Source organism: Pantherophis guttatus, chromosome 8 (assembly GCF_059756535.1).
Source record: "Pantherophis guttatus breed Tessera chromosome 8, ASM5975653v1, whole genome shotgun sequence".
In the NCBI taxonomy this organism is placed as follows: Eukaryota; Metazoa; Chordata; class Lepidosauria; order Squamata; family Colubridae; genus Pantherophis; species Pantherophis guttatus.
The window spans coordinates 41,850,044-41,866,701 of NC_142070.1; the positions used below are offsets into that span (position 1 = coordinate 41,850,044).

At 41.0% G+C, this 16,658-nt stretch overlaps 1 protein-coding gene across 3 annotated transcripts in view; it reads right to left on the reverse strand.

Moving 5' to 3' along the window:
* Positions 1–16,658, reverse strand: part of MTUS1 (microtubule associated scaffold protein 1) — a 110,631-nt gene that overhangs the window by 48,175 nt on the left and 45,798 nt on the right. For all 3 annotated transcript variants that reach the window (XM_060686794.2, XM_060686793.2, XM_034442948.3), the window contains 3 exons: positions 14,962–15,093; positions 13,498–13,602; positions 11,614–11,664 (listed from right to left, as the gene is read on the reverse strand). In XM_060686794.2, coding sequence (XP_060542777.2) covers positions 11,614–11,664; positions 13,498–13,602; positions 14,962–15,093 — 288 coding nt within the window. The remainder of the gene's footprint in view (positions 1–11,613; positions 11,665–13,497; positions 13,603–14,961; positions 15,094–16,658) is intronic.

Sequence of the window (16,658 nt, forward strand, 5' to 3'; positions counted from 1 at the left end):
GTTTACTAGGTGCCAACTCCTTGGGCAACAGCTCTTACCAGCCAAGTATTTTACTTGCAAGGAAGGCAAACAGAATACTTGCATTTACCTATTTAACAAACAGTAATAAGGCCAATGGGGTGAATAATCTGTTTCTATGTTTTGTAAACTCTCCATACCATGTTAAACTCTGTTTCGCCTGCATATTAAAGACATACGTATTCACAGTCATTACAACATGCTATTCTCTGTAGCTTCATTTCTAGGGACCGTAGATACGCCTATTGTGTTAAAAAATGTTGCAAGCACATTTTGAAAATTCACTTTGGATTCAGAAAGATATTCAAGTCATATCAGAAAAGAACAAACGATAGTCAATGTCCATATGATTATACACATAGCAGCCTTGACAAATGCAGTTATTTAAATCAAGCTACTGAGATCATTGCAAATTGCATACAGTATACATTTTTACATCTGTATTCTGTTTTTTTCGGTTTTCTAATCTTTCCAGCACTTACTATTGAGAGACTATTAAGCAGAAAGTGTACAAAGCTACCTAAACAACAAAATTTGGTGTTTCACATGCAGTCCGTGATTGATTAGACAATTTATTTTCTAGGAAACAGTCAAAACTATAACAATTAAGCTTTATTGTGTATTTAGACTGGCTATTGTGCTAAGCTACTGAAGGGGAATACAAATAGTTCTTTTCTGCATGTCCATAAACACAGAGAAAAGATTAGAACAGCCATGGGCACTGCTGTGCTAACCTGAATATGAAAAATACTCAAAACACTCTGGTGTTAGAAGAGATTACTATACTAGGTGCCACAGCCAAGCTGAAAAGGAATTGCCCACAGAATGTGGGGACAGAAATGAGAAGCAGAGCCAGAATTTCATGCTTGAGAATAGACATGGATAAAATAATAATAGAAGGCTTTGAATAATTTATATAATTCGCTGTAGACTATTTTAAAACCTGTATGCCAAAATTCCCTTTTTCTTTCTAATCACTAATCAAATGAAGAAAAGTGTTGAACAAAATGAATATGTCCATTTTAGAAGAATAAAGTCCATTCTCATTAATTGCAACTGCAAAATTTGTACTGCATAATAACGTGCCCTAGAATTGAGATTCCTAATATAGAATAATTTCTTCTCCAAATTTATGCACAGACTTTCAGAATTCCATGTACCATCATGCTAAAGAGATTGAGAAAGATATAGAATTGAAATTCAAAACTCTTAACACCTATAGACATCTGTTAAGGGACCATAGGAAACACTGCATGTTATTGATGTACAAAAATTCACCTTAAAATCATTTTTTAACATTTCTAAACAGATTACACATGTGTCATGCTTAACACACAACCACTACAGGAAACCACATTTGCACAGACACACACATTACATCCAGCTACTGAAAAATGGATTGCTGGATTTTCTAAGGACGAATATTGTGAGAAAGAAATGCACACTGAACAATTCATAGTTGCTATTAACAGCCACAGAAGTCAACAAGATGTCCCCCAGGCATACAGGAAAATATACTAACCTGCATGAATAATAACTGTGCTTCTCCTATATCCAGAGGGAAGCCGAAGATTTCGGAGTAATCCTTTTGCAGTTAGTCGAACATGCATGTTGGATAAGGAGAATTTTGGGGACCATAACATGTCTTTAGAGGAATTGGAAGAAAAACAGCCAGGAAACATTCTCCATATACTGTCATATATTATTTTTGTAACTCAGCTTTGAAGGCATGGAGTAGCTGGCCAGATAAACAAACCTCTCTTCGTTTCTCCACTGAGATTTCACAAACAGGTGCAAAATTAAAGGAATCCAGGAAGGAAAATACTACATCCACAATGTAAAGCCTGCTGCCAGCTTCGTTGCCTACCAGCAAGAGGCTTTAAAACAAAGCTCACCCTGAGAATAAAACTGCTCTGTGATTTAGAAGCAGCTCTGAATTACATCACACTGCTCAGGTTTAATCAAATGTGTGGTACAGTGGCAACAGAAAGCGGGAGGAGAAGAAAGAAGTGGGTGGTCTCCCAAGCTGAATACATCAGCCAGTAATATCACAGATCATGTCATTCAGTTTTCAGGATCACTAGAGAAGAAGATTTAACGTTCCATAAAATGGATTAAGACCATTCCTTATATTAACAGTTTTTAGTAAATCAAATTCTATGTTCATTATCCTGAAAGCTATTTGACCCAGCAAGAATAGACAACAACCCTTTGGTTCTTTTTGATCAAACACAAGCAGATTTGTTGTTTGTGGCTGTATCAATATTCTCTGTTTGATTATAAAAATACTAAGCAGAGTTCTTTGCCTATAGGCCTAGGCTATTTTTGCATATTCGTTTTAATTTAGTGCTACTATCATTAAGTAAGCAGTAATCTTAATGTAGGATAAATTATTTAAGCTGTATCAATTAGGAACTTGTCACTTTAAATTGTCAGGTACATTTCAGAAGGGGAAAAAAACCCATTAAGCCAATTTTGTATGCCAGGCAGGACCCACAAATTTTTGATTCACTGATTCTAATTTTCCAGATGGGAAAGTTGTAAACTGATGTTCAAAAATGCTGAATTGGTTATGAAAAAACAGCGAAGTAGTACAAGGAGATGCCCGAAATATAAAAAATGGACTGAATTAATTTCAAGATATGCACAAACATAGGCTTCATTTAACACTGGTATTCTCTGTATGAAGTACTGTATATATATCTCCAGCCATTTGATCCTTATCTCAAACCCATAAAACAACTGATCAGAGGTGCAACTTCTGCTGTTTTTCTGATTACTTGCTATATAACAAGTACATCAGCAGAGAATTTAAAAAATAATCTAAAATCTGGCAAGGCTTTAATAAGATTAATGATGTAAGAGGTGGGAAATTCTTTAAGCACATTCAGGAAAACATTCATGCCAACATGGGGCTGTTTTAATTAGTTCTTCATTCCTGCAGAATTAGGTCAATCTAAATGGCACCAGCCAAAAGCTGAAGCAACAGCAACCTATTCATGACATGAGAATTACATAGAGCCCCTTGTTCAACTCAAGAGAATATAAAATACTGCCTATATCGGGCTGTATGTTGGAACCTATATATTAATTAGTAGGATTATGTAACACATTCAAAAGCATATTGGTGCAAATGGATCAAAGTGCTTCTTGAAGCAGTGAGAAAACCACCTAGTTTGTAATGGCTTTCTCAGATTGGGTTTACTCGTGTCCACGAGTAACCATATATAGTTCTAGCAGAAGTGCTGCCTGAGAAAATCTTTGAAGCAGGTGTTTTGAGAAAACCCATAATTTATTTTATTTATTTTATTTTATTAAACTTTTATTTATTTTATTAAATAATAGGTCCTGGTTGCCATAATCTACATGAAACTGTAAATCAATTTGGGACCAGCAGTAGGAACATTGAAAAAAAGGTGGACAACAAGAACACACATAAGACCAAGGAAAACTGGCAAAATTACATCACTGCAAGAAGAGCAACAAAGAAAACTATCGCTCAGATCAGAACTGAATATTATTGCGACTTATACAAAGAACTGGACATGAAGAAAGGCAAGAAAAACATTTTTAGATTAGCAAAAACATGCACCAAGGAAGACATTGTATATGTATGAAGAAAGAATCTCAGTAAATGGCTGCCGCGGTTTTTTGAGCTCCGTTGGGGATGGGGCTTCTTGGTGAGATGTGGAGGCTTGGAGGGGACCCTGATTATGTCCCCCATTATGGACTGGTAGGGGGAACAGTTGGGGCTCGACAGGTCCACTTGTTTCCTACCTAGGTCCCCAGGGGACGCCGGGCGAGCCGGAGCTGCCTCCCCATGATCCGGACGGCCGCGGTTTTCGCCTGAGTCAGCTGGGTGGCGCTGCGGCATGGCGGTGGTGGGGCGCGGTGGGGTGGACCCCCCCCTGACTCGTTCGACGACGGCCTCTCTGGAATCAGCTGGCACCCGCCGAAGGTGAAGGAGTTGTCGGCGGTGTGCGTAGAGGGCTGTCGGCGGCATGGAGGGCTGGTCGGCGGTGGAGCATCCCATCCCAGATGCGGCTTGGTGGAGGAGAGGCCGAGCCATGGGAGATGAGGAAGGCTGCGTATCGAGATCAGGCTCCATCTGCCTGCAGCTGGGGGGGCTCTTCTTCCCCCCCTCCCCCCCTCGCCATGGAACCACAGCGTTTTTGGGGCTGCTGGAGGCATGAATCTGGAATCGCAGGCTCCCCTGTGGAGGGAGGGTGTCTTGGAGGCATGTCTGTACCGCCCAAGCGAGTGGGGCCGAGCATGGGGGCGCAGGCGGTTGAAGGCCTTGCCTGGACGCTCCATCCTACTGCCTTGACCCCCGGACTGCTTCTGCTGCAACCACTTGGATGGGTGATGGCATCTAGAGCCCTGCTCCCCCCCTTCTTTCCAGCCCTAAAATGGTCGGTTCTCTGGGTGTGGTTGCCCGCCGCCGTGAGAGGGCGGCTGTGGACCTATTGTGTGATCAAGTTGTGTTGCAGTGGGAGAGCATCAACGACCTGTGGATCCCACCCGGATGATTGTCCATCTGGCCTAGGAACCTCGCTGCGGTGAGAGGGCAGTGAGGATTACCATCGTCTTTTTTCCTATTGCCGTGAGAGGGCGTTTTGGAAATGCAGACTTTATTGCCTATTGCTAGGATGGATTTTTGGATTGTAGATCTTGAACTACCGGCCTGAGATCTTGATAGCCCCTGCCACCATGGACATGCCCATCTCTATGTTTGAGTATGACTATACGAACTTATACAACCGCGGACTTGGTCGCCTTGAGAAATTCCCCCCATTCTTGGGTGTGGCCAGTGGGCCTTGAAAAAACTTACCTTAAGGACGGGTCTTGGAACCCCGAGAGGTAGCACAAGGATTTTAAGGGTTTTAAGGGTTTTAAGGGACATAGATTGAGAAGTTTTTTAACAAAATTTTTAGCGAAAATTTTAAGGGGACCCGGGTGGGTGATTAGGGTGGGTTCGGGGGGTAACCCACAGGGGTTGGGGGGAGCGGAGGGAACTAGTTCCAATATTGGGGAGGGCGTTGCCATCGACATCGTGGGTGGGAGAGGCAGATATGGCGGGAGCAGGGGGCCATATCGTGTTAGGGGAGGACGCACTCGCTATCTGCGAGCGTTTGCGTGCTCCGGCCCTCAATGCTCGTCTCGCATCCCGGGTTGTTCAGAGCCTCAGGCCCTGGGCCTTCGGTTGATGTTGTGCAATGCCAGGTCTGTGGTAAATAAAGCCCCCCTCATTTGTGATCTGGTTCAGGAGGGGGGTGCGGACCTGGTAGGGATTACGGAGACCTGGTTGGGCCAGGAGGGGGGGTCCCCCTCGTTGAGATGTGCCCTCCAGGTTTCTATGCATTCCATCAGCCGAGGTCCCAGGGGAGGGGTGGGGGGGTGGCGGTTCTAGTAAAGGAAGGTCTCGCCCCAAGGGAGGCCACTGTACCTCAGATAGCCGGATGTGAGTCCCTCTTTGTGAAGTGGGGACAATGGAGGCAGATGGGCTTGCTGATTACGTACCTGGCTCCCTGCCACGTGTCGGTGGCCCTGCCCGAGCTCCTCAACGTGATTGCCGAGGTGGCGGTGGAGACCCCCAGGCTTATGGTCATGGGGGACTTTAATCTGCCGTCTGTCGGTGAAGCGTCTGAGGCGGCTCGGGAGTTCATGGCTTCCATGACAGCCATGGACCTGACCCAATTAATTTGTGGACCCACGCACATAGGAGGACACACTCTGGATCTGATTTTTGTCTCTGGGCAGTGGAAGAATGATCTCGAGATAGGGGAGATAGTGATTAAGCCCTTGTCATGGTCGGATCATTCCCTTCTTAGGCTTGACTTTCTAACCGCCACACCCCGCCGCAGGGAGGCGGAACAGACCAGATGGTTCCGCCCCAGGCGCCTGATGGATCCTGATAGGTTCCAGACGGAGCTTGGGCCATTTCCTGAGACTCTGACTCATGGCTCGGCTGAGGATCTGGTGGCCGCCTGGGATAGGGCGGCCGCTGATGCTTTGGACCGAGTCGTGCCTGTGCGGCCTCTGACCTGTCGCCGAGTCTACCTGGCTCCTTGGTTCTCCGAGGAGCTGAGGGGGATGAAGCGCCAGAAAAGACGCCTAGAGAGCAGTTGGAGATCTAGCCGCTCCGAATCCGACCGAACACTGGTAAGATCTCATATTAAGACTTACCTAGTGGCGATAAAAGCGGCAAAATGTAACTATTTTTCCGCTCTTATCGCATCGGCAGATAATCGCCCGGCCGCCCTGTTTAGGGTGACCCGTTCCCTCCTTCATCTGGGAGCGCGGGAGGATCCCTTGCAGGGTCGTGCCGAGGATTTTGTTCAGTATCTGCACGATAAAATCACTCAGATTCGGGAAGGCTTGGTCTCTGACTGGGTAGGTACAGACGGGATGATGGGTGTCGGTCTTGAGACTGCCATCTGGGAGGAGTTCGACCCTGTTGCTCCCGAGGACATGGACAGGATACTGGGGTGGCTGTTTATTGGACCCGTGTCCCTCCTGGTTGGTGCTGGCCTCCCGGGAGGTTATGCGAGGCTGGCTCCAGGGTATTATCAACGCTTCCTTGAGCGAGGGTGTCTTGCCGTCCGCCTTGAAAGAGGCGGTGGTGTGGCCCCTCCTCAAGAAGCCTGCTCTGGATCCGGCTGTTTTGGCTAACTATCGTCCGGTCTCCAACCTTCCCTTCTTGGCGAAGGTTGTTGAGAGTGTGGTGGCGCAACAGCTTCCTGGGTACCTGGATGAAGCTGTCTATCTGGATCCGCTCCAGTCCGGCTTCAGGCCTGGGCACAGCACGGAAACGGCATTGGTCGCGTTGGTGGATGATCTCTGGAGGGCTCGGGATAGGGGTTGTTCCTCTGTCCTGGTCCTGTTAGATCTCTCAGCGGCTTTTGATACCATCGACCATGGTATCCTGCTGCGCCGGTTGGAGGGGTTGGGAGTGGGGGGCACTGTTTTGCAGTGGTTCTCCTCCTATCTCTCTGACCGGTCGCAGTCGGTGTTGGCAGTGGGGCAGAGGTCGACCCCGAGGCGCCTTGTTTGTGGGGTGCCTCAGGGGTCGGTCCTCTCGCCCCTTCTGTTCAACATTTATGTGAAGCCGCTGGGTGAGATCATCCGTGGCTTTGGGGTGGAGTTCCATCAATACGCTGATGATACTCAGCTGTACATCTCCACCCCGGGCCATCCCAACGATGCCCTTGAAGTGATGTACCAGTGCCTGGAGGCCGTGCGGATCTGGATGGGGAGTAACAGACTCCGACTCAACCCTTCCAAGACCGAGTGGCTGTGGCTTCCGGCGTCCCGATATAGCCAGCTGGTACCATCGCTGGCTATTGGGGGCGAGTTATTGGCCCCCACGGATAGGGCTCGCAACTTGGGCGTCCTCCTGGATGCACAGCTGTCTTTAGAAGAGCATATGACGGCCGTGGCCAGGGGGGCTTTTTATCAGGTCCGCCTGATTCGCCAGTTGCGTCCCTTTCTGGATCGGGATTCCTTACGCACAGTCACTCAGGCACTCGTCACTTCCCGCCTGGACTACTGTAATGCTCTCTACATGGGGCTCCCCTTGAGGAGTACCCGGAAGCTCCAACTGGTGCAGAATGCGGCCACGCGGGGGATTATGGGAGCGAGGGGTCGCTCCCATGTGACACCTCTCCTGCGTGAGCTGCATTGGCTTCCAGTGGTCTTCCGGGTGCACTTCAAGGTGTTGGTTACCACCTTTAAAGCGCTCCATGGCATAGGACCTGGGTACTTGCGGGACCGCCTTCTGCCGCCGATAGCCTCCCACCGTCCAGTACGCTCCCACAGAGAGGGACTCCTCAGGGTGCCGTCGGCCAGGCAATGTTGGCTGGCGACCCCCAGGGGGAAGGCCTTCTCTGTGGCAGCCCCCGCCCTCTGGAACGATTTGCCCCCGGAGATAAGAAGGATATCGGATCTTCGGGTCTTTCGCCGAGCCCTGAAAACTCTTCTTTTCCAGCAAGCAGGGCTGGCGTGAACCCCGCCCCCCTTTTTTAGTTTTTAATGGGTATTAATTGTTTAGTTTTAATTTGTTAATGGGTTTTAATTCGCACTGTTTTAATTCGGGCCAAAGTATATAATTTTTTTAATTAATTTTAAATTTTGTATTGTTATGTATTTTAGTTTTGGCTGTGCACCGCCCTGAGTCCACCAGGAGAAGGGCGGTATATAAATTGAATAAATAATAATAATAATAATAATAATAATGAATATTGAAATCAACCACAGCAAGAAATCTAAGCTGATGAATTGCCATGTCTGTGTTCAGCACACCAAGTTCAAGAAGAAAATGTTTTAGGTAGTAAGGTAGATGGGATGCCATTTTCATAATACTAGAATTATTTCTCTCCTTCATACCACTTTAGATCAAATAGTTTTATTTTCTTTCTGGTTTGCCATTACTTATTGAAATTATTGCTACTTTTCTTTACAGCTTAGTTGGAGGTGGGAGGAACAGATTCTCTTTGTGTCTAGTATTGTCTCTTTTGTCCCCAATTTAAAAGAAAAGGAAAACAATTTAGGACCATCCAGGTCCACAACTATTTTCTTTTAATGCCTGGACAAATTCTAGATTCATCGGATTGATTTTAACTCACAAGACACACATTTCAGAGTAAGCAGCCTTTTCTGTAAGCAAGGATATTAACGCAAACTGAAACCATCACAACACTCCCCTTTCCTTTTCTGTGTTAAGTATGTGACAAAATGAAGACTCTGTGGTTTTAACATAGATTTTGTCCCCTTTCCGTATTTCCATTTATTTTGTTTGTAATCGTGGCTAATGAAATATTCTGAGAACTTGAAAGCTTGTACCTTATTTGAGTAATTGAGATAGCCAATAAAACATTAACATAATTAATATCTGCCACTTTCCCACACTTCTATGTTTTGAGTAGTTTGCCTTCTTGTGTTTTTTGCATGAAGCATTATACAATAGTTGCAAATTTGGGCCATGGCTGGCTTTACTATTAATATTTAAAATATCTTTAAAACATCAAATCAAATAAGAGTTATGTTCTACCTCCAGAAAACAACTAGAAATGCAGATAATAAACAACAGGATATCTAATAATATTTTCTTTAGCACTCAGCCCCCACCCTCCGTAAACCAGTGAAATACTTACGTAACTGTCTCTAAATTGTGGAGGACACTAATTCTAGTCTGATGTAACAGTCTTCCCATAGCAGTTCTGGAGGGCCAATCCCAAAAAGCCCCATTATGAGTTGAAAATGTGCCCCTGTAGACAAGTGGCCATGTCCTGTTATATTGTACCCTCTCTAAGGATTCATGGACTCATAACTCCCCACAGGGTAAATTAGCCGGAAAATTCTGATATCTTTTATGTTCAGCTGTTATTGTTGGATTAGTTTGATACAATCTCCTATAGCTAAATTCTGCTATGCTGTCTGTAAAATTAGGCAAACTTTGGCTACCCACTGATCATCTTACCAATAGCTGTTATATAATATTAGTTCTTGTTTTATTTACTTTATTTTAATGTTTTAATTTTTAATTCTAGTCCATGACCTTAATAAAAGATCGATTGACTGGATAAACATAATCAAATACATTCACGATTAAGACTTCAATCGCATCATTCATTCTTGTCCTAATAAGGACACATTTAGCCTCAATTTCTTAAGAAGAAGCAGTTTCTCCATAAAAAGAAATATATTAGTATTCCTTTCAAGGAATCTGGTCTTGTCTACCAGTAAAGGGTTTATATAATGTACATCAATGATATCTGGTCAGTTTTTAAATAAACCCTGACTTAATTTTGTCTGATTAGAATAAAACATAAGACAACGTATCCAGTCAATTTGACATCTGTGCTCGACCTGGGCATACTTTTGGGGGAGCTGGAGTGTTCCTCTATCATCCTTCTAAAACTGTCAAGGGGAGGCACTGAAATGGGCTATGGTGAACTGAAGCAACTAAGAAACACAGATAATCTGCAGAAAAGAATATCTGGGAAATTCAGAAAGATAAAAAAAAATTCTATAATTAATTTAATTTAATTTAATTAATTTAAATATATCCCATTTTTATTATTTTTACAAAAAATTCAAGGCAGCAAACATCCAACACACCTTCCTCCTCCTTTTCCTCACAACAGCAACTCTGTGAGGTGAGTTGGGCTGAGTAACCGGTGGCCCAAGGCTACTCTGCTGGCTTTCATGGCTAAAGTGAGACTTGAACTCATGGTCTCCCATTTGCTAGCCTAGTGCCTTAACCACTAGACAAAACTGGCTTGACATAGTTTTAGCCTCATTATTTATTCCTCTCCCAATTGAAAACATTGATTTCACTGGATCTAATCTTCAAGAAACTGAAATTGAAGTTATATTTCTCAATATAATCAAATTATGAGGATGAATTTTCGGCGCTGAAATTTTGTCATGTATATACGATACCAAAGTTACTTTACCAAATAGTTGTTATAATGGATATCCAAATAATAAAATTATTTGGAAGAAGTGCTTCAATGCAAGCAGTAATGATTTGAATTAATGAACAGAATCATTCAAACAGCTATATCATTATTTTAGGCTTGCACAGAAACTTCAAAAAAATGTGGGAGCTTTAATAAAGAGCATTAATGTTATGCGGAACTTTTGCCAAGCTTAAAGCACTTCTCAGAGGGCAAATAGCCATTGTTACTGTTATTACTGTTATTATCACTGCTTTATTAATTTTGTTTTAAAAATAAAATAATGGGTTTAACCTCTGCATACAAATGCACCCTTCAAATACTAGTGAATTGTGTTTTTTACTTATCTTGTTTATAAGTTTAGCTGGGAGAGAAAAATATATTAAAACAGCAAATGGGTTTTCTTTCCAAGGAAGAGTTTAATTCTCATTAGATTATTATTTAATTGTTAATTACACTGCTTTATTAGAAAACCACAGAATCAACAATATATTTATTATATCAGGACAAAATTAAATGTGATGATGATGGTAGCTTTAAATGTAAGCATGAACTAATCATATATGAAGCTGATGAGATCGATGGGAACAAGAAGGATACTGGATAGTTATTTTGTCCTCAAAGTGGATCCCACCACCAGTTTTTATTTTATTTACAGCTAAATTCTAGTTTACAGAATTACATCTATATAGACCACAGGTGTCAAACTTGTGGCGTCACATTGTTGTCATGTGATGTTTCATGATATTTCTCCCATTCGCGGAGCTGGGTTGGGCATGGCCTGTGCGTGACACATCTGGCCTACAGGCCGCCAGTTTGACACCCTTGATATAGACAAAAACATTCAAATTTATCTATGACCGATCGAAGTGGGCCAAGTAATCCATAAACATTTGATCAAGAAATGGAAAGGGATATGCAGCTTCATCAGCATATGTACACAAACTCTAAATGTGAGACATGTGCATTTAAGCATGAAATTGTTATACCCAGAAAGCATTCACCATCTTACATTATGTACTTATAGAAACGTAACATTTCCAAAACACCTATATATACATTTCAGGGCTGGAATATTTTGTGATGGCATAAAACATTTAGGAGTGAATGAGGAGGAAAAGATTAAACTACTCACCAGAGCTGAATGCTGACAATAAATGCCTGGATCCATTTTGTGCTGAAGGTCCTGGAAAAGATAAAATTCTAATTTGGCATGTAACTCACCAACAAAATGACCACATTACAAGAGGTTTCCATGGATCATATTAGACTTTACCTGCAAAAACATTTAAATATGTTTGGCTATTAATCTTGAAATCAATATATTTGTCTCAGTACCAGCTCCTGAATATTAACAGTAAGAGATCAAAAGGAGGTGGTTTTAGTCAACATTAAAAGTTCTGCTTTTAATAAAAGACAGATACCGCTTCTGGAATATTTGTGAAAAGATAATCAGAAGGGATTTGGGTGCTTTTCCACTGAAAGCCTGCTACTCCATTTCACGTCTTTCTGAATGTATTGACTGTTGTGGCTCATGACCCATCACTAAAGTCGTACATACATGCAATTAATCTTTTGTTCTCCCAATCAGTCTCATAGTTTTAATAAAAGTGGAAAGAAATTTTGGGGAGGACAAAAAATATATTTTTTCTGATCCGGATTTTTCAAAGTTGGTTCTGTCAATTCTGTGTTCTGTGAGAAATTATAATTCTATCAAGAGACACAGTAAGGTGAAAAAGGCTGACAATTTTTTATAATTCAAGTTTTATCTCTTAATTAGACCTTTGGGGGAGATATGGAAATCTCTCTGGCTCTCATCGGAAAAAGTTTGAAATCCTGTGATCTGGAGATTTGGTTTTATTTGTTTAAAATTAAATTTTCCATAAAAATCTTTCCTACATGCAAGATTGCATTGTCATCTTCTTATTTTCAAGATCCAAAGTTTACTGTGTTTTGCAATTTATATTTTTGGGCAAAAAGATCCAAAGATATGTCTTTCCTAAGGGTAGCCTGAATAGAGAACACTTTTCTGGAAGGATTAGGAATTCCCCAGATAGGAGATTTAATCTAATTGTAACAGCCTATCATTAATTATTGATTCCTGGAAAACCCTTAGGAAAAGAAGTCTGCCAGTAAGATTTAATTTATTCCCTACTTTCATTTGAGGCAAGGAATGTGTGGAACCTTCTCAATTAAATATCTTCACATGATCTTTCAGCAATGAATATGCAATTATAGCTGAGATCAGAGTTCCCAAGTTGGTATAATTGCTAGATTTACTACTTGTCTTTCCTTCAGGAAAGGACATAGTAGAATATATATTGTTTGTAAACTGCCCAGAATCTCTTAGTAAATTGGGCAGTGTAGAAATTTGATAAATTAATACTTAAAAATAAATAAAATGTAGTTCTCTCACCTTCCATTTTTCTCTAACCACCTGTCTGTGAAATAGATTGGACTGACTCTAAATTATTCAGTAAGTGTCTATGGCTGAAGGTGGACTTCATTCCAGGTTCTCCAATGCTAGTCTAACATCTTAATGGATTTTGCAACTGATATATTCAGTAAATGAGAATTTTGCCCAGACCACGAAAAAAAATGATAGAAATCTTTCTGTATTCAATAAAATATTCAAAATCAAGTTTAATCACATTCGCCCAACTTAGATCTTGTAAACTGAGCAAATGCCATACCAATTAATAGTGACAGAAAAGGAGGAATAAAATACATAGATTTTCATCTTTATTTTATTTATTTATTTTATTTGTTTATTGGAATTTGTCAAACAAAAACGAGAACAAGAATAAGAGAATAAAAATACAATGACAGGGACGATAGGCATGTTGGTGCATTTATGCACGGCCCCTCTGCTGACCACTTAAGTATGAAATAAGATCCACAGAAGTCAATTTGTGACTGAAACTGTGAAAAATTGTAGCTGAAACAACTGAATCAGGTAGGGCATTCCAGATAATCTTAATTATATCAATACAACACAAGAATGAAATGATCATTTTACCTAATCGTTGACTCCCTCTTAGATCATTTGTTTTTTTCCCTGGAAAAATAGGTCCAGCAGACTTGGGAACACATTGGTTCACTAAGGCTAATTTACCTTTTGCTCCTTAGAAAAAGAAACCATAAAACAATTACGTTAGAATACAGTACGTATATCTCAAAACTATGGACAAACATCAGCTCCCTTTTAAAGTTAGCAGAGCATGCTACATATTCAGCTTTCAAAGTGGTATGCTAGCTGGGAGTGATTGGTTCTATACCCAACACATCTGGAAGGCACCAGACTGATGAAGGCTTTTTCAATTCTTTCTAAGGAAAACCCAGAAGCTTCTCTGCAGTTTCTGCTCTTCTTTCATCCCACATATCTAAAATTGCTCTTTCAAAATCAATGATGAAAGATGAACATAGGATAATTCCCACTGAATGATTCTATCATGCACTGGATCCACTGAGAACAAACTTCCCCAATCTGTTATCTTCCAAATGGTTATCCAAGCTGTATTCTTCAAATCCTATGACTGCAGAATGAAAGTTGGGTGAAGATCCAAATTAGCAGCAGATCCTTCTTAGGATACTTCAGCCTTCTAACAGAAAGCAAGCCAATGCTCCTTTTTTAAATAGAAACACTGGATGCAGTTTCTGATCTTTCCTTTTACCATTGATTTCTGCATCAAGACCTGGAGAAATTGTGGATTCTGTAGTTCTATTCTCCTGCTCAATCTACGTAGACAAAATAACAGCCAATTGTCATCCAAACAGGCCCAAGTTTCCTTTTTTATACTGATAAATTTGTAGCTAAACATATTTATATTTAAGTGAGTCTGTTCTTCAAGTTTTCAATCTACATAAAGCAGTCAAGTTACTTAGCGACCATGGTGACAGTATCTGTAACAGATGATTAACCAAGGAGATAAAGAAAAGGCAAAGCATTTCACATAATTTTTTTTTTAAAAAAACCCTCCCAAATAAGACAGGGGTCTCCAACCTTGGCAACTTTAAGCCTGGCGGACTTCAACTCCCAGAATTCCCCAGCCAGCTTAAAGTTGCCAATGTTGGAGACCCCTGAAATAGGAAGTTATCTTCAGGGAGTTTTATTAGTTAATCTCAAACTGTTTTCAGGTTATCAAGATAACCAATGCCTGGACAAGAAAAATCATTAAAATCCACTTTTTGGTTTAAGGATTATAAGGCCTTTCTGTCTACTAAAGCAATTTAATAGCTCTAAAGTGTTACTTCCAACTTAAAAAAAGATAAGCACTGTGATTGCAAACTTTATTGCAATTTATTTAGTGTTGGTTTTCAATCAATATCAGCTTTTTAATAGAAACTCTTTTTTAAATCAGGTTTGTGGATATGAAAACAACAGGAATCAACAATCTTTTGCCATCTTCCCAGTATGTTTCTCACTAACGGCAATTACTATCAGCCAATCACTGCCTCATATATCCGTGCTGAGATCAAATACCTTTCGGTGTACTTTTCAGTGAAAAGAGTCGTGGCCTGGGCACTGGCTTTAGAGAGATGGATCCGGCAGTACCATTCTGACATGCAGATTTGGGAGTCCATTCTCCGTTCTTGATAATAGTAGCACTTGTAGCTATTGGGCAAAAAAAACAAACAAAAAAACCATAAACTGCAAGTTGATTAATAACCACATTTTGAGAATATTAAAAATATTCTGTAGCAATTACACAGCTACAGTACTTCTGCAGGTACCCTACAAGATATGATACAGTATATAAGAACGACTAAAAAAAAGGCTTAGTGACCTTAAAGAGTAACAGACTTTACATCATACGTTTTTTTTATGCATTAAATGAAGTTTTATCCTCAATTGGCTTTTGAATAGGTATATACTTTTTAAAAAGTAAATTGACACATTGGAAATCCACATTAAACTAAACCCACAAGGAAGAAAGCCCTAGCATTAAAAGCACAATCTGAAGTGCCCTCAATATGGTATTGCACAGTTTTGCTGTTCCCTGCTATCTAACTCCATGGAAGCACTTGATTCCCTTCATCATCCTGATGGTCAGCAATAGGAAAGAGGGTGAACATGCTGAAATTAAGCAGGATGGTGTACCAAGCAGAAGAATGTTATAACTGGGTTATATTTGCTCTAAATCTGCGCCATGTACCAATTATTTTCCAGTTTTGGTTTTTACCTAGAAGAGTTTGGGGCTTGGCTAACTCAATATGAATCTTTGAATCACTTAACTGGTGAACCACTGTAGTCAGCAGGAGACTCTTCTTACAGATATTCTCACTTACTCATGTCCATTGGTGGGACACACAGAAGAAATTAGAGAATACATTCCTTGACAGATGAGCTTTTTCTCCCATCCTTCTACTTTTATGGGAAAAAGTTAAGGCAGGGCTTATTTTTTTGTTTGAATTAGTTAGAATCTTATAAAAGCAGATAAAATTGCTATTAACTGATTAATTGGGCATTGGGCAACAAGGCAAGATAAAAATCAAATCCAGTATTGCTTAAATCAGTGAGGAAAAAAAATTCTCTTTCAAATAAAGCAATACTGTTGTGGTTGCTTGTTACTGAGAGCAATAGTGACAGTTTGGTGTAGTGGTTAAGGCCTCAGACTAGAAACTAGAAGACTGTAAATTCTAGTCCACCTTAGGCACAAAGCCAGCTTACTGATCTTGAGCCAGTCACTCTAGGAAAGAGGCAATGACAAACCACTTCTGAAAAACCTTACCAAGAAAAATGTAGGGATTAGTTCAGGCAGTCAGGAGTCAAAGCAAAAAATATATATAGAAAAACTGATTCGAAGGTACGCATGCACACACACACACATTAATATCAGAGTCAACATGGTCTAATGGTTAATGGTTATGTTCTAACCCAGGGGTCTCCAACCTTGGCAACTTTAAGAATTGTGGACTTCAACTCCCAGAATTCCTCAGCCAGGAGTTGAAGTCCACAAGTCTTAAAGTTGCCAAGGTTGGAGACTCCTGTTCTAGTCTAAGTATTAGCTTAGTTACAGAAGTCAACTGCATGGACTTGTCATATCCATGCCAGGGTTAAGACTGATTCAACAACAACAAAAAGAACAATATTTTGGATTATGATGTGAAATATACTATCCAATTAATAACACAGATTGCTATCTTTTTTATTTGTCTGAAAGATGCTATTTTCTTCTC